General features: G+C 35.1%; 1 protein-coding gene across 3 annotated transcripts in view; it reads right to left on the bottom strand.

Moving 5' to 3' along the window:
- The window catches only part of LOC145683697 (uncharacterized), a 134625-nt gene extending 115007 nt beyond the window's left edge, over positions 1 to 19618 (bottom strand). For 2 of the 3 annotated variants that reach the window (XM_081755067.1, XM_081755069.1), the window contains exons 1-4: positions 19477 to 19618; positions 14673 to 14733; positions 7364 to 7405; positions 2142 to 2171 (exon numbers count right to left, since the gene is read on the bottom strand). In XM_081755067.1, coding sequence (XP_081611193.1) covers positions 2142 to 2171; positions 7364 to 7405; positions 14673 to 14733; positions 19477 to 19557 — 214 coding nt within the window. In that variant the 5' untranslated portion in view covers positions 19558 to 19618. The remainder of the gene's footprint in view (positions 1 to 2141; positions 2172 to 7363; positions 7406 to 14672; positions 14734 to 19476) is intronic. The other variant, XM_081755068.1, reaches the window with a different exon arrangement.
- Positions 19619 to 19890: the final 272 nt, after the last annotated feature.

Genomic DNA, 19890 nt, shown 5'->3' with positions numbered 1-19890 from the left:
ATATGCTTAATTTAATAATAGAAATGTTGTCTGCAACTGTATGAAATCATAGGCTACTTAAACGCAACATTAACGTGTGTTTCGCTTTTAACTTGGGAAGATGGCTGACTCTTGGCTCCGCGAGTACCGAAATCAAACAAAAAACAACAGAGGCTTTCCCATACTAATGAAAACAGCTCGTGACAAATATTTTGATTCCTGATATGATCGGCTCAGACGAACATAATGGTAAACACCATTTCTGATGAAATTGAGTTATCGGTTATAATAGGTTGGGATTGAACCACAGAACAGTATGTAGGTAGCTTAATTTTGGAAATGTGCCTGCAGATGGCACGGGGACCTTGTTTGTAATGTGCCATTACATTGAAATGGATGGGAATGTTAAACCTTCTTTTCCAGCTTACTCAAAACTTAGAAAATGTGCTACAGCATTATGCTTCCCCGAGCCGCTCATATATTTCACGCATTCAGGGCCGGCTGTAGGCAATTTACCACTCCATGCAATTGTATCATTTGCAGTCTCCTTTCTCCAGAAATAACTAGTCTTAAAAGCCAAGATTTTAAGTATGCTTCCCGATAATGAACAACGAAGGGGAGGGAAAGAGCACTTGCACTCAGAAAACTTATATCTATATCAGTTTGCAATTCCAGTGCAACTAGCTCTTTTATCTTGATTTCTTGACTTTCCTTCTACATCTGTTACAAAATTTAAAAAAAAAACTTATGTCTACGTTCAATGATCAGGAACTTGTTTGTGAAAAAGGCAAGACTTGTTTTCATACCAAAACTGTGATTCCTAAACACTACAAATACAATCTCATTGCGTATGCTTTTTTGTTTAAATAATAATGTATTATGTTAGTGAAAGATAAAGCAAACACGCTTGCAGAGGAAAGATTGTAGTCTTTTTTTTTATAGAATTCAATATTGAACTTCAATACCAATATACCTATATCAGTTTGCAATTCCAGTGCAACTAGCTCTTTTATCTTGATTTCTTGATTTTCCTTCTACATCTGTTACAAAATTTAAAAAAAAACATGTCTACGTTCAATGATCAGGAACTTGTTTGTGAAAAAGGCAAAAGTAGTTTTCATATCAAAACTGTGATAACTAACTAAATGGAACAAGTGTTCACTACTGCTCGAGAATTGAGGTCTTGTATTTGACAACAATCAAGCAATTTACGCTGGGATTTATTTGACCATTTACTTTAGCACTATTCGTGTGACCTTAATACGATCTAAACATGATTTATAAATGTAGTATTTAAATAGAAGGTCAGCTTAGTAAATTTATCTATCATCATCATGAAGTCTGTTTCCAACAAGAAATATTTACTTTAAACAATATAGTTATGCCAGATTTTGCTGCCCCCTCGAGACTTACCGACCAGTGCAAATGCACCTGTTGAACTTACGGTAGAGCTGGCCCTACACGAATTTCTTTACTTTCAATGATTTTACGTAAACATTATGGATAATGTAATGATAGTGGTTTTAGATAATGTAAATATTTCATTGAAATGTATTCCTTTTATATCCGTTATCAAATAGGTGCTTGGGGTCCCTGGTTCGATCCCAGCTAGCGCCGTGTGGACTTTGTGGTGGATTAACACCGTGCTTGTGGGTTTTCTTGGGGTTCTCCCGTTTCCTCCCACTTTCTACATTCCACCATTTCACTCATTTCTCATCATCACTGTCTTCTTTAGCCTAACCGGCATAACCGTGGAACATAAAACTTAAAGATAGATAGATAGATAGTTATTTGTAGCCTTCATAAAGGGGAAGTACTTCGGGTATTTGCCCGGTTACCCGACGGGATAGTCAGCTCCAGTAAGTGATATAAGTTTTGTGAATAATGAAGATGTTAAAGGAAGATGCACATGGGACTGAATCTATCTGCAGCAGGTGTTAAGCGACTGATACATCGATATCATAAGAGTACTAATGCTATTGAGGGTTAAGTTGTACATTTAAACAAAATCCAATTCCATCACTGGTTGAATTTGACCACAGTTAATATTTACTGACTTTCTCTCACACAATCAAATCATTTTGCCGTATTCTTAAGAATGAAACAGAACATGTTTGAGGAAACAAATCCAATGTTAAGCCAAAAAGTATCAATTCACTCACTGAAATTTCCTGTTGAAGGTGGATCGCTTTCTGTAAATATATAATTTTTAACAAATTAGTAGTACCCTTTAGTTTTAAAATTCCTATGCTGCTTTTTCTATAACTGAGCATAAATTTATTATATTTTATTGTTACCAGATTTTAATTATATTTCTGATATATAACTTTTTATGTTGATAAATAAATATATTTATGGACGGCAACATCAGAACTGCACCCTATTTATGTTCTTATTGTAACCAATTTTGATCACAAAGATCTGTTTATTCTATCAAATTGATTCAATGGAAAAAAAAAAAAATGACTCGAAAATGATGAGACCAGTGAGCAGATGCAGTATCATTCACAATTTATCATTGGCCACTTTGCTATATCTCATGCATTGTACGATGGATGAACTTCCGAAAATATTGCAGAATATCTACCTAAATTTCTTTCCTTTTCCCCCGAAAGAAACGAATATGGGCTATTACTTAGGAATAATAATAATAAACTTTCTAATTCACCACATTTCGAAACGATCCCGATCAAGAGACGATAATTTCCTTTGAATACCATATTTACCTGAACAAATTTCTTTTATTTATTTATTTATTTATTTCGTTTTATTTTATTTATTTTTTTTTTACCCTTTCCTTGGTTTAAAAGATATCCTGCAGTCTGCAATCAATGGCATTAACACGACAGGTGAAAAAAACTGACACCATTTATCTTCGGAATAGCAAAAACTTGTAGAAAATCACCAGAAGCCACCAAAAGTGGCAGGTACGATTGAGAATCAAGTTAAAAATCTTAAAAATGTAATCAAATGCCATAATGTTTGACTTATTACTTCGAAACGTGGCTTCGATGCCTTGAGTATCACTTCATGACTAACAGGTGGCTCCAGAAGAGAAGCAGTGGAAGTTTGATGAAGACACAGTTATTGTATCGAAACTGTTACGTGATTGTGTGCTTTGTTACATATTATCACATAGCCTTTCTCAGTGTATTGTGTTTTATATGAATAGAATTGTTAAATTTGCTGCTTCCTTGCAAATATACAGAAAACTGCCTCCCCCGAGGAGTTCATATTCCCCTCCGGGTGAAATTGTCTGAATTCAATACTGACAGAGGTGAGAAGAATTGCAGGTGACATAGGTAAGAAAGAAATAACACTCTTTTCACTTTTCTTTAGTTATTGAAATACTAATGAAATTTGCTAACAAACAATAAATTATACTTCCTGACGCTACAACCATGAAATACTACAACTAGTCAGATGGCTTACGTTCAACTGGATGATGAGTTGCCACCGTATTTATTCCCAGGCTCCATTATTTATGAGTCTCTGTATCAAAATTCGATATCTTTTAATTCAGGAAACTCTTCAATTACTCCATGATGCTGGGTCAATACCAGAATATTTCAGTCCTTCCAGCGAGAAAAAGACATGGAGCATGCACACTGGAGCTAAATAATATAAATACTAATAAGATGTATATATTCACATTATTGTTTAATGTTTCCTATTCGCACCCACAGATGATAAGTGCTGCTGCCGACTATGGTAACGAAAAAGAGTTGAAAAAGGTTAGCCTACTAAGTAATCTGATGCAACCTTGTTTAGAGTTAAGAATAAACTTTATGGGAAGTAAGTTTTTCTTTAAAAATGTCTGTGTAGGACTTTGTTTTTCGTGACAAATTGAATATTATTATTCATAACGGACCATTACTCTTAAGTATAAATCTTAAAATATCCAGTAATATCTACTTAAAATTAGTCAACATATATAAGAGTACGTAATAATAATAATAATAATAATAATAATAATACTAATAATAATAATAATAATAATAATAATAATAATAATAATAATAATAATAATAATAATAATAATAATAATAATAATTTGTTTATTCGTACTTTACACCCAAAGGCAATTACAAAGTACAAAGTTTATACATTATTATCAAGGGATATGCAACCCAACTCCAAATATGGAACTAGCATTGGTAACATAAAATATTACTATAAATCTTTTTCTCTTTACATATGCTGTACAAAAATATTCTACAATTTATCATTTAGTAATTGAAAACATTTTCGCATAAAAGTCTTAAATTCATACTGAAATAAATCCAATCCCTTAGACTTAATTTTGTTACCTGCATCACAAAATTTACACAGTGGTGAATACCTGTTCATATTTATTCTGTTTTCAGGCATATAAAAAAAAAGCATGTCTACCTCTCAGATTTTGCCAAGGACAATAAAATGGTAATCTACTTAATAAGAATACGTTATCTTCCTTATTATCAATTATTTTTTTCAAGATATAGTACTCGCTGTATAAATCTCCTATTTTCAAGTAACAATAATTTGAATTTTTTTTAAAAGTTCGTCATAAGTAACATAACGAGCTTGAATACCTTGCATTTTATACGCAATATATCTCAATATTTTATTCTGAACTTTCTCTATTTGCTGTTTCCGACACTGATAAAATGGATCCCAAACAATAGATGCATATTTTAGTTTCGATCAAACAAATGCATTATACAACGATAAAATAGTCCCTTGATTTTTAAAATAACCACTTGACCTCTTAATAAAACCCAGCGTTTTAAAAGCTTGGTTAGTTATTATATTTATATGATGTTTAAATTTCAAATTAATATCAAACCAAACACCTAAATCTCTTATAATTTCCTTTCTTTCTAACGTCTGATTTCCACTAGTATATTCAAATATTGTACGTGCTTTATTAAGAGTAAAATTCATTACATAACATTTTGAAATATTAAACTGAAATTTATTTCTCCTACACCACTCATTAAGCCTATTAACATCTGTTTGTAATTTAATACAGTCACTTTTCGTGCTTATTTCTTTGTATAATTTGGTATCATCTGCAAATATTAAGCATGAACTATATTGAAACATTTTGGGTAGATCATTTACCATAGTAAGAAAAAGTAAAGGACCCAAATTCGATCCTTGAGGTATCCCAGAATGCACAGTGAATTCCTTAGATTTAATATTATTAAAAATAACATATTGAATTCTTTCATTCAAATATGAATGAAACAATCTGACTAGTTCTTGCGATACACCAAACGTTCCCAGTTTACTAAGAAGTACCCCATGATCAACCAAATAAAAATTACGTTTGAAATCTGCATATACTACATCTACTTGAAACCTTTTCTTAAAAGAATCATTATTTACTTGATTTATAGTCAGCAAATTTGAAATAGTTGATCTATTGCGTCTGAAGCCATATTGAGAATCCGATAAATACGTAGATACATGTTTAAACATATGTTTATAAATTATTGCTTCGAATATTTTAGAAGGAGATGATATTAGATTTATTGGTCTGTGATTTTGTATTAATATTACCGGATTAACCTTCAGAACTGGGCAAACTGCTGATATTTTAAATTTCGTAGAAAAGTTACATTGAGTCAAAGACAAGTTAAACAAATAAGTCAATGGTTTAATAAAATATCCATTACAACCCTTAAAAATATAGGACGGTATACTATCATGGCCAAACGATCTTTTACTTTTCATTTTGTCTATTGCTTCTTCAACTTCAGCTTTGCATATCTTGTCTAAAACCATTATATCTACTATCAAAATAATAGAATCATCTGAAGTTGGAAACATGTCTGGTGTCTGAATTGGCATCAGTCAGGTGGCAACCCTAACGCCGTTTGCTGATGGCTGTGTTTTAGGGCAAATTCTGTACTACGTGATGAGTGATAGAACAGAAGTATCAAGTGAACTGAGCAAACGATGATCATGTAAACTAGGCGACCTCTCTGATCTCTGAGGTGGGCAAATTGTTGCTCAGTTATGTGGTGCGCGCGTGACGAAAGTGACTAGTGTGTTCGGTATATCGCCAGGAACAGTGTCCAAAGTGGTGAGATCCACAAGATTCATGGCCAAAATAAACAAAGGTCGGTAAAGAAACCACATTGACATGTCCAACCAATCAATAAAGCAGATTGCTACTTACAACTCTCATGTGACTGTGATAAATGTGACAAGAAATCAAGCAGCACACTCTAGATTGACAATCACATCATTGCGAGTTACATCACTTGAGCATAAGAAGCGAGTTACATCACTTATTGTCACATATCACGGGCGATACCGCGATATGGGACAATAACACTTTAGCACGTTGCCTATGGTGCCGTGAGCATTTAACATGGACTACTGAAGACTGGAAACGTATTACTCCTTATGTCAAACCACGGGTTGTGTATATTTGTGGGTTTATTCAAAGAACTGTGTAATCCTCAGTGTCTCCCGTTTCCTCCCACTTTCACATTCGACCAAATCTCCTATCTCCTTTCACTTGCTTTAATCGTCGTCTTCCTTACCCTAAAAGGCATAATCGTGTTACGTTAACCTGAAAGTTTTCAATTCATTTTTCCCTCACTGTCTGGGTAGAACCATGAAACGTGGTGGCTGCTTTGTGATACTGTGGAACAGTAGGGCTCAATACCCTAGTTGTCAGTGCGTTCTACACTAACGCTTTGCAGTCAGTTCACTATCCGTGATTATTTGGCCATCGGTTTTTTTTTTCGAGGACATTTTGTTAAGGGCAAAATCAAAAACCAGAATGGTCTGTACTAGGACCTTATTTTGATATATTAGCAATAGCAGTTTAAAACTTCTTAGCTGCAGGAGGTCAACTCTAAGAGCATGCCTGGAATACATACTGGTCTCCATTTTAGATTACCGTGCTTCAGATCTTGTTTCCAGGCAATGACATCATATGTCAGGATAATAATAAGACAATTCATACAGCCGAAGCTGTTGCAGCATATTGTCCAGATGAAGTTCAAACCTTCCCTTAGCCCGCTCAGTCCCGTAATCTGAACATAATGATTATCTGTATTCTGTTTTGGGAACACAAATTCAACGCAGAGTTCCTCCTCCGTATTCTCTAACGGAAATAAGTAATTTGCTGTACGCGGAACGGTTTAATTTTGCACGACCAGAGCCAGCCATCAACGACCTCTATAAGCCCACTAAACTTCGCATCAGAACTGTTCTGAGGATAAAAGATAGTCTAACCTCATATTAGCCTGGTGGATTGTTGTTTTCAATTTGTTCTCATTATTTTGACAAATATCTGAATACCTTACATTTAAAATATTAGTAATTTGCATGAGAAAATAAGAAAGAGTAAATTATTCAATATCAATATATGACTACTTACGATAATTTCTGCTCCCGGAACGTCTATTTTTAAACAAATCTTCTGAAATTTGGAAAGAATCAAATTATTTAGTAGTAACAGTATGATACTATGTTTCTAACTTTAATCTACTGTGTATTCGTTTATAAATGTGTAAATACAATTTTCAGCTTTATACTTAGATTTTCAAGACCTGTTCAGTAAGTTTGCCTTCAACACGCTAATTTTATTGTTAATTGTTGTAGTGCATAATTGTAACCTGAAACAAAAGATGGAACCATCTAAATAATTTTTTAGGCACTCAATTGGCGACACAGTGACAGGATTAGTGATTTGAACTTCATGAACATAGGGTTTAAACAGCGTGCGGTCATCGAATTCTTGACTGTAGAACATGTGACAAACAGTACCGTGCCGTGAGGCGGGCGACTTCCCCGGGCGCGAAAGTAAGGGGGGCAAAATTCGGAAGGAACAAAAGAAAAGAAGAAAAGAAAAGAGGTAAAATTATGTACGGGGCGCCGCCGTATACTGCACTGATTTTCCACGGTGCTGCACTGTGACAAGAACTCCCCTTTACTGTTGCAAGAGTGCTGTGTATGGAAAAACATGTATGGGCGGGCGTTAGTACAGTGAGCAGGTGGATGCGGATTGTGCACACAGAGATCTAGCCACAATTTGCATTACAAGGAACACACAGAGGGGAAAAAAAAGCGTACGTGGCGTGCGGAAAAAACCTAGGTTAGATGCAGGGTTAAAAGTAAAGGGGAATGCGGGTCGTCGTCGTACACTCACTTTAAAAAAAATCTGTGGCGTCCCCGCACTTCCTAAAAAAATACAATGGGCAAAGATAAATAAAGGATAAATAAGGTGACGTCATGCATCTCCCTTCCTTTTCAGATCCACTTTTACCCCTGGTTGGATAAATCCTGTAGTTTTTGGACTTAGCGTACTATTATATGTAATATACGGAGTACTGTTAGATGTTAGATATCCTGCAGCGCTATGATGTAACATACTAAGCAGAAAAGAGACAATACATATGTAGCATATGGCTAACGTGTGCCCCGTACAGATTTCCGTAGTAAACATATGGATTCCTTATATGTGTACAATATACCGCTGTCCGTATAACGGATTTTTCTCAGTGCACAGTGGACGACCAACTACTGAAACCATACAGAAACAGTGAGAAATATGTTGCACTGATTCGTGCTGATATGCACAATGAGGATAAGTGATTGCAGGTACTTGTATATCATATACGATGAGCTTTGGGTCCATTGAAAACTTAAAGATTCCTTGGAAGGCAGAAGGTTCAAAATTTCGTTTGAGGGTAAAACTATTCAACTATTAATAAAAAAAAATAAATAAATAAATGGTGCGAGAGAACACTTATTGAGCAACCCCAGCATGAAGTACAATATTATTACATATATTATTAAATTTACGTGTTACCGTACTTGAGAATTGTGTTATTTGACAAAGATTTTTATCTATAATAGTTTCGCAATACAGATATGATAACAATGTCCGATGCAGATGTTACACAGAAAAGTACAAGTAAAAATAAAGCCTGTAAAATGCTCTTTTTACAGTAAAATCGTTGCCTCATGCGTAAGTACGTATCTGGGTCTCAAAAAACATGTACAGAAGACTGAGCAATGGTAAAAAATATAAGTTACAAAGACGCTTCTCCTTTCTGATCACGCAGGTCGGTTGCTGATGATTGTTCACATAAAATTTTCACGACTTGTACACAATTTACACCAAAAAGGAAATGAGCGTTGCCGGCTTTACGTAACGGAACTTATTTTTCGGAGATCCGAAATAAACCATGCAGATCATTTGTTCACGACTGTTCACATAAAAATTTTCGTTTATTCATAATTTATAAACAGTTTATACAAAAATTTGAGGATTACTAACTTCACATTCATGAAAAAATTCGGAACTCCTAAATAAACCATGCATATTATTTATTCATCGTTTGTTAACTATTGTTCACATAAAAGTTTCATTTATTCATGATTTATAAACAATGTATAGTAAAAAATAAAACGGACATGGTCGTGAACCTGGCAGAACAATTTTTCGGAAATCGAAAAAAAAATACTTCAAATCTTTTAGTCATCGTTTGTTCACTTCAAAGTTTCGTTTGTTCACGTCAAAGTTTTGTTTGTTCACGATTTGTAAACAATTTATATCAAGAACAAAGTGAGTGAGGCCGACTACACGTTCCTGAAAAATTCGAAAATCGGAAATAAACCGTACAGATCATTTGGTCATTGTTTGTTCACAACTGTTCACATAAAAGTTTCGTTTGTTTACGATTTACAAACAATTTATAACAAAAACAGAATGAGGATTGCGTGCACTTGGCAGTATCCGTTTTCTGAAATCGAGACTAAGCCATGCAGATCAGTTGTTCATCGTTTATTCATGATTGTTCAAATAAAGTTTTGCCTCTTCACGATTGTTCACGTAAAATTTTTGTTTGTTCACGATTTATTAACAATTTACACCAAATACAAAATGAACATGTGAACGAACCTGGCAGAACCCATTTTTGGAAATCGAAAATAAAACACACAAATCGTTTGTTCACGATTGTTTACATAAAATTTTCTTCTGTTCGCCATTTGAAAGAATTTATACGAAAAAAAATTGGGAGGTATTAGTTTCACATTCCTGAAAAAATGGTCGACGGATATTCTATTAATAATACTACGAAACAGAATAAGTAATTTCTTATGAAACACCAATAATGGGCGATGACTTTCTTTTCTGATTATTTAGTTAGAAACGACTCCGGCGATTTTGTTCGTATTTTGTATATAATCGTTTCATAAATAACTATAATGTTTCATAAATTATTTCTTATGAAAATTTTATCCACAAGAGGTTGTTTAGTCTTGAAGGTGAAATTTTTGAAGACGATTTTCTGGAAAGAGATGATATTCATATTTCACAAATCAATATTTTATTAATAATATTATAATAATACGTAAATCAATTACATGAAAATTTCTAAAGATACAGTTTTATTCTCGAGAGTGAGTCTACTCTTTTCATTTTTTAAAATATTTTCTCGAACAATATTTCCCTAGTCACACATTATATGGCATGAGTCGATTCTTATGAAAATTCCACAAGGGTTAGCTTATTTTTGGGGATAAATTTCCTGATGGACAAAGTTTCGGAGAACATCATATAAGTTTTCTTGTATTTCACAAGATTTCTAATTACACCATAATGTGACTTCCTTCAAGGAATTAGAGGGGAGGGGTATTTAGTATAGTGGCTTATGTTTCAGAAACGTGGACTTTACGATGCCCATTTTCTTGTTGGTATTAATTGTTTATAAATCATGAACAAACGATGAACGTTTCCATGGTTTATTTTGGATTTTTGAAATTTTTACAAGCTCGTGAAGTTTGTAGTGTCATATTTTCGTACATATTGTTTATAGATCATGAACAAACAAAAATTTTATGGAAAAAATCGTGAATAATCGCTAAACAAACGATAAACATGATTTATTTCGGGTAACCTAAAACAGATTCTGCTACACAAAGTTAGAACCTACCGTTTTTGTATAAATTGTTTATAAATGATATACAAACGAAAATTTTATATGAGCAGTCGTTGACAAACGATGAACCATAATTTTCATGGTTTCCTTTCGATTTTCGAAAATAGGCTTTCAGGGTCATGCACAGGCCATTTAAAAGAAATATTTTATAAATCGTGAAGAGGCGATAATTTTATGTGAAAAATCGTGAACAAAAGATGGACAAATGATCTGCATGGTTTCTTTTCGAATTCCTAAAACGAGATCTGCTGCATGAAGTTGGTAACACCCATTATGTTTTGCGTGTAAATTAATTTTAAATCGTGAACAAATGAAACAAATTATGTGAACCTTTTAGTCTGAGTGATCCTGGACATTTACGCATTTGGCGAGAGTTGGAACACGAAGCAAACCCAGTACATTGTCGACATGATCGTTTTGATGGTCCAAATGTTCTTGTTTTGGGAAGCGTAATGATACATGGGTATACCGACCTCCAAATTTTTGAACGCGGTAACACTTGAGGTGCAAAGACAAAATATTTGGTAAATGGACGCTGCTGTTTGTTCACCAGACTCGTATGCCAACAAGAACATCTGTGATGCTACAAAAACACATCTAGTAGCAGGCCCAGATACACCAAGGACCATCCAGCGGTTCTTAACAATGCTGATAGAAGAATGTGAACAACTCAATACCAACCTTATGAGCAGCATGGGAGCAAATTGTAGAGTATGTATTGTTTTGCATGGTGATTACACACCCTTTTAAGTAGCATTTCATTTCTTCTGTAATGTCAGAGGATCATCATGAGCCGCGATGACTTCAGTGTATGTTGTGATTGTATGAAGTGCTATTTTTTCTTGCAATTATGTCTTGCTATTATTTGTTATTATTTCTTGCTATTATTTCTGTTGTTTCCTGTATCTTAGTGTAGGGCTACATCCTATGTACGGTTTAAATTTCGTTGATTTGTCGCACTTAGGAGTTACGTAACATGTGAAACTTAGTTTCGTCCTTAAGTTTAGCACACCGGTGTACGAAGTGTGATAAAAAAAATGAATATGTTATTAGAAACAAAGTCATAATCTTACATGGAATTTGATTTAATCTCCTTCAAAGTACTGTCCTTGGCTAGCAATGCTCTTATCCCAACATTGAATCCATGGCTGGAAGAATTTCTGGAAGGCTTCCTTTGGAAGAGCTTCCAGCTGCTCTGTCGTAGCCCTCTTAATGTCGAGAAGGAAGCGATTTGCCCATGTAATTGGCAGTTAAATTTCTTTCACGGATCCATACGAGGTATTAAGTTCTTCAGAAAGCTCTCGGATAGTCATCCGCTTGTTTGAACAAATCATTTGTGATACTTTTTGCACGTTTTCATCTATTTTTGACGTAGAAGGACGTCTCGATCGTTGCTGGTTTTCAACCAACTCATTCCCGCTTTTGAATCGCTCATACCACTTGTAAAGAGTCTTCAATGTCACAACTTCATCGCCATATATTGATTTCGACATTTCATTAGCTTCTTTGGCACTTTTTTGTAGCTTAGAATAGAACTTAATGTTGGTCGCAACGCACACTCTTAACACATCCTCACTCTTCTGCCTCTGGAAGCCAACTAATATGTCGCAAGTCGTTCAAACTCGACTCTGACTGTACCAAAGATTTAGGCTACCGGATTTACTAGTTTAAATGGCCACAACGTTGATAGATGACACTGTGCAACTACATTCACTGCACTTTTGATTACACCTTGTATATAGTCTATAGTTCCCATAAGCTACTTCATGTTCAGCCACATATCACAAGTCATATGGTATTGATACGCTTGCCAAAGGAGGATAGTATGTCGTATGCAAGTCTTTGTGATTATAGATCAAGATTGTTTGATAGTCAGGAGAACATTTGAATGCATAAAAGGAAGTTGAAATGCAATACTGTGAAACTCTTGTAATTGTCTGATGTTGGGTACATCATGCTATTTCGCGTTGAACTACTCGAAAATGACCTTATTCAGGAAGTAAAAAAGTAAGACCTCTAACATCTCAGTAACATAACAGTCATTGCTTTCACTACACGAAAACACATCGTGTGTCTAAAAAGTAATGAGATTGGTCGCCATGCGGCGCTCCAGTCGCCAGCAGCACACTCCCCGGGGGGATTGTGGTGGGGGTCCAATCCAGCGGTGCCAGATCTAGGATCTTGCTTTTAGCATCCTGTCCAAATCTAGCGTAATTTCAATACTGTCCGTAAACCATACAGGCAGCCAGCAAGTTCGAAAAGGCGGGAGATCATCCCTTTACCAATGCCTTTAGAGGGGAGTGGGAATAAAAACAATTTAGTGTTTCTGAAAATGAGTTAGAAAACGAGTTTTATTGCAGACAGTAGCTTCTTGACGTTAAGATGGAACACATAGCACACAAATGTAGGTGATTCAAAGGCTTTTCTCCATGTGTTTGACGCAGTCCACCCCAGATATGCATTTTTTTTTTTTTTTTTTTGGTAGCTCTACCCAGGGGATATTTATATGACATATTTTTCTTTCTTTATCCTTCTTAGAAGCCAAGCTTTTCCTGGTTTTAAAATGAAAGATTATTCAGAATAATTCCAAGCTGTGAATCTGGCAACGACTGCACTGGTTTAGTTGAGTTAAAGATTTGGTGCGTGAAGTATTGAGTTCTATCCTCGCACTCTTGCGCGCTGCGTATTTTAAGTTATGTTATCGTATCTCAACTTCGGTTTTCTTTTCTTTAAAAACTTCTGAATTAGTAATTATGGGGATTATTCTGAAGTTATTCTAGATTTGGGCAGGATGCTAATAGCAAGATACTAGATGCTAAAGACATGCAAATTATGCTAGATTTAGCATCATTATGCTAGATTCGGTCAAATTATTCTAGATCCTAATAATTAATTCAGGAGGTTTTTCTTTAAACGAAGTTCAGATAAGATAACGTAACTAAAAAAAAAAAAAAAAGCAGAGCGCAAGAATGCGTGGATAGAACTCAATACTTCACGCACCAAAGCTTTAACTCAACTAAACTAGTGCAGTCGTTGCCAGACTAAATGACGTATATATCGTATAAATGAATGCAAAGTGTTTGTTTACATATTTTGAAAAAAAATTACCTCATAGCATAAGGGGAGTTGGGAATTGTCAGCTGGGGGGCAGATTTTCGGTCGGTCTCCAACCTTTCATTTCAGGAATAAAGATGGTCATGAAGTCAGAAATAAAGATAGTGAAGTTGTCAAAAAGTTAAGGAAACAATGGCCCCCATAGCTCCGCCCATGCCTCGCAGTTAAAGGATTAGAAAACCCTGGGTGGAGCCACACACACAAAAAAGCGAAAAGCCGTTTCTAACTTACTTCGGGAAATAAGACTGCCTGTATGGTTTACCGACTGTATGAATCAATGGGAAAGGATACATTTCTGCCGTTCTTTTTCTTCCCACGACCAACTTCTTTCCCATCTCCAGGTTTTGAGGCTGTTTGATAAACTTGCTGAAGTTATGCTAGATTTGGGCAGGATGCTAATAACAAGATACTAGATGCTAAAGACATGCAAATTATGCTAGATTTAGCATCATTATGCTAGATCTGGCAATGCTGATCCAGTGCGTTGCTTAGCTTGGACCCCCAGCCACAATCCCCCCTGGGGAACGTGCTACTAGCGACTGGAGCGCCGCGCAGCGGCCAGTTTCATTACTTTATGGATACACCTGTATAGCTACTTTTATTAATAGAAAAATGTTAACTTACCTGAAAATGCTCTAGAAAATTTGTTCACAGACCCCCTCCTTTCTTTTGATCTTACTACTTCCTAGAGAAAATAGACAATGGTATTTTTTTATTAATTTAAAAGATATACAAACACATAAAAATAATAATTAACGTACAGCCTTGGTCAAAAAAAAAAAAAAACTTGGCAACCCACTTTGTTCAGAAGGATACATTTTAGTCACTAAATTTTAATACTTCAGCTCTATTTAAATATTTTAATTGGACAAAAAATATCTATATTTGTTTCATATAATTAAAACTGTACATAAGAGTTGAGTTGATTTTGAGTTTAACGTCCTTTCCAGCCGCTAGGCTATATAAGACGTGGACCAACTGATTAACGCAGAATTCGAACCACATGAACTATCGCGCAACTGTACATAAGAAATCAGAGTTTTTTTTGAGGAGCCAGGATTTCTGAACAAGACTGTACATATTCAAGTAGTTCTCAACTGTACACGTGTTCAGAATTTTATTGAGGTAATAAGAAAGTGTCACATGAGAGAAGAGGGGAAATAGATGTCGGTCTGCGAAATAAAACCGTGAGAGAGATACCTAGGGATAACTCTCAAAGTTAAGGTAGCTTTCACATTAGGATCCTGTGAGCCGCTCACGTGAGCTACAGCTGCTATCTTTATTATTTGTCTTAAGAGTCTTCATCCCGGCAAAATTAAAATACCGCTAATTTTACAGTAGTTATGTGATATCTTCAAATAGATAAAAGACAATTAAAATATGGAACAAAAGCGCCCTAGACAATATTATTTTGCGTGAGGTACCATTATCACAAGTCACCTAGTTCCTTTCCGTTTTCAGCTGTTTAGAAACGCGAAAATAAATGCCGATTTTCAAAATGGCTCGAAATCGAAAGCAGATAAGTGAGTCGTGATAACGGTATCTCATGTAAAATAATATTGTCTAGGGCGCTCTTGTTCCATATTTCGATTATCTTTTATCTATTTGAAGATATCACATAATTACTGTAAAATTAGCGGTATTTTAGTTTCGCCGGGATGAAGACTCTTAAATGTACACCTTCACACATGTGCTTCGCTGCAAGTGAGCCGCGGCTCTGAGTCGCTATGAAGATCACCTCGCCAGCAGCCCGCTCGAACCAGCTACTGGCGGGGAAGAAAATAACATGCAATCTTATGAGAGCACTTCACACGTGAGCGTGAACTCAGCTGCAATGAAGAAAAACGTACATATATTTGATATTGAAAATTTTCTCATTTTGGTATTACTCTGATGAAAATGCACACTATACTATTATACAGTTCGTTAAACGAAGATATAGATATCCTGAAGCAATTGAAAAAAAAATCTTTAATCTTCTCTCAGTTCAGGAAAGAGATTGTAAAATAGGGATGGCAAAGTTTTCCGGTATCTGGATTTCGGAAAATTTATTTTCCGGAATCGGAAATTTCACTTTCCGGGTTACTGAAAGTTCCGGAATCCGGGAAATTTCCAGAATTCGAAAAACATTCCGGAATTCAGAAAATTTCCCGAATTCCTAAAAATTACGGATTTTTTCAAATATCCGGATTTCGGAAAAGTTGCGATTTTTTCCTCGCAATTCGTATTATCCTGAATTCCAGAATTTTCTAAATTCCGGAATTTTTTCTAAGTCCGGAGTATTTTCGAATTCGGAATTTTTGTGAATTCCGGAATTTTTATGAAATTGGGAATTTTCTAAATCCCGGAATTTACCATCTCTAGGGTAAAATGAACATTCTTCCAGTCTTGACTTTTCTATAGGATGAATTCTCATAGTCTTATGTCTTGTTTTTTCTTATTTCTTGCAATTTATCGCCAAAATTAAAGCTGCAGTTTCTTCTGGCTCTAGCATGGATGCCATTTTCGTATCACGATCTTTTGAGCGGCTCAGAAGTACTCAGTGTCCTCACACTACAAGTTCATGTGAGTGACTCACAAATCCTCTGTGAAGGCACGAACTTCGTATGAGTTAATCGTGTCGATTCTACTTCCTGTTTGATACCGCAGAAAATGTACATCACGTGGTGCTATCAGCCCTAATGGCTACACAAGTTGCAAAGCATCCCACTCTGTGGATGCGGCTAACTAGCAATCTATGTTGAAATGTACTAATGTCTTGCACAAACAATACTTGTAAGTCATTCAGAGTCTAGGATAGTGAATTTCGTGTTAGAATGGGACGTTTAAAGGTGTCTCGGAAATTTTGAAATTGATTCAAATTCGTCATGAAGCCAGGTAGCCGCTCCAAACACTGGAAACCTGTCAGGTGGCGCCCTGTATGTACACTCATTTTATCGCCCATTCAATGAAATCTATGGTCATATGCATTACGGAAGAGTCGATAATTATTTTGCAGAATAACATCGCGTAAGGTTGCTCCCAACATGGTGCCCTGCGGGAAGATTTGCTATTTAATAGCATCATTATTTAATTTCATTATTATTAATTTAAATAACTTTATAAGTAATTTACATAACTACTTTAAATAGCATTAGTATTTAGTTTTAATAAGTGTATGTTAAAACTATTTTGTAAAAAAAAAAAAAAAAAGTAGCTTAAAGGATTTCAAGGCAAAATGATAGGTAAACAAATTAAGTCGAATTCGTTCCTGTAGTTGCTGCTATAACTTAGATATTGCAGGAAATATTATTCTGGCAACACTGCAATTTCCATGGATGGCAACACTGAAAATTCCTCACGTACATCTTTTTTGTTGTAGAATAACATTATTTATGATTGTTGTAAGTTGTATTTCATTATCTCCTTTAACTTATGAATAAACAAACAAAAGAAGAATGGTAATTTTGTATTATTTTTAGTAAGACAGGGCGGCTATTTGAAGCGATCACAACGCGTTTTTATTGCTGATGCGTACGCTTGCAATACGCTGACTTTGTATTTAAATGTGTATGGCTAATCACAAACGCGAAAGCAATAAAAACGCGGAGAAAACGTTAGCTCGGGCGTATTTGGTGCGCTTCGGAACAATAGACCGTCTACTGTTTAAAAGATGTCAAAAGGAAGGAAAAAAAAGGAAAGACGTGTTGCCAGGCAAGGGGAGTTTAGCAAGAAACAGCTGCTTTGAAGATGATTTGTGTAGAGTACTCGAACTCTGCTATTATAGACCTGGACTTGGCAAGAAAGACCTGGAAACCCTGACTGGCTCACAGTATGATTTATAACTCTGGCAAAAGTAAAGTTACCAAATAGCCACCTTGGTCGCGTTAGGGGGTAACGCTTCAAAAACGCATTCTCAAATAGCCACAGACTTAACGCTTGTGCTCTTTAGGCCGAAAAAGGCAGGTGATTAATGAAAGTGAAAGCTTATGAAAGAATTTATGGAATGAAAATGTAGAAGGAAATAGACGAACCCGGAGAGAATCTACGAACAAGATGCTATCCATCACAAACTCATTAAGACTGAGTGAAATCAGGAACCCTTAAGACTAGAATTGTTAACATTGTAGAATACGAATGGGAAAGCTATAAAGGCTTCGGTGACAACAAATAATAATAAACAGTGTCATCGTTTTATGTATTTGTGGGCAAGTCATTTTAATGGACAGATGTTTTCTATTTCCCTCTCGTGTGTATTGAACTCGCTCTCACGAAATGAAAAGATACTACGTAACTCAAATGTTTAGTAGTTCAGACGTGTTATATACAGAAAAGTTATAGCGCCACACATATAGAAATGACATTCCTTTAAAAAATACCAACTTTCAAGATGGTCAATTTACAGAATTCTGACTCAAATCGCTTCGTGATTAAATGTAGGTTCCACAAATTCAAGCTAAATCAGACAGCAGCCTAGTTAGCAAAAATGAAATGAAATCTTTGAGTTTTACGTTGCATTCTTATGTCGACTAGGTTAAAAGAGACGGTGATAATGAAAAATGAATGCAATGGTAGAACCAATAAAGTAGGAGGAAACGGGAGAACTCTGAGGAAGCCCACGCAGACGGTGTTTGTCCACCATAAATTTCATTTGGAGCGAGCTGGAGTCGAACCAGGCACCCTATGTCCCAGAGGTGAACGATCTACCATTGAACCATAGCTATCCCGCCGCCGAGTTAGCAGATCACACTATATAATTATTGTATTGTCATTGGTACTGACTTGGGGTAAAGTAATAAGCTTTTCTTTTTTAGAAAAATATTAATTTTCGTTATTATTACATTAAAATTTGTACATTGATTTCGAGTGTATGACCCTTGCATTTAGAAATGCATTATGTACTATTTTCACTATCACTTTCTCATAACACAAACTATCTTTCTAGAAAACCAAATATACTTACTGTATTAATTTTAAATGTTTTGGTAATCAGTATAACTTAGTGCATGCGCCTCCTGTCGTGTTCTTCCAAGTAAGTTCCATATTAAATACGTAACTTAAAATTTATAAGAAAATCATAAATTGTCATTATTGTAAGAATTTTACAGTTACCGATGTGTTACTTGCTAAAAATCTTTTATGTACTAGAGTTCTTCGAAAAATATTTTCTATTTTCCAGATTAATATTACAATATTTAATAATGTGCGGTAACTTGATCTTATTCTTCCTCTCCCCGTTCCCCCTTCTATTGTATATCATAACGCACAGAGAGATCAGAGTTACACAACAAACACACAAAAAATCAAAAATGGAATTTCAATATCAGAAATTCCTATTTATATTATTATTAATACTTATTTTTAATAACTTAGAATAATATATATGTGTAGCATAAACTTAACCGTGCATCAAGTAAGCCTAAATCCTATATAACCCGTAGCTCAATACCTGCACTGCTGTTATGATGCACAGAAGCAGAATGACTTTCATTCTAAAAGTTGAAGGGTTGCCATATAAAATTCCTTGCATTTACTCCATCTTGCTTAAAGAATCAAGTTTGTTTTAAGATCAGTTGAATAGCGTATATGTGTTTTGTATACACTTTTACCAGGTTTTCCAATATTATTCCGATTTCCTTTGTCAAGCAGCAATGCCCCGTACCAACAATCTTTAAACTACAAAGGAGTCAACGTAATAACAATGTTACGAAATATGTAAACAAGAAGCAGTAATTTCAATTATGTATGCATATGAACTAATGAAAATATTTTTACTTCGCTTAATAGCTGCAACAAAACGTTTCAGTTTCCTACTTTTATTGCTAAGTTGTGTAAAAGAAAAAAAGAAATCAGTGCACACAGA

This window comes from Thermobia domestica, chromosome 4, assembly GCF_964235325.1.
Source record: "Thermobia domestica chromosome 4, izTheDome1.hap1.1, whole genome shotgun sequence".
NCBI classification, from domain to species: Eukaryota; Metazoa; Arthropoda; class Insecta; order Zygentoma; family Lepismatidae; genus Thermobia; species Thermobia domestica.
The sequence above is the reverse complement of the archived record's forward strand: the minus strand, read 5'-3'. Positions and strand labels throughout refer to the sequence as shown.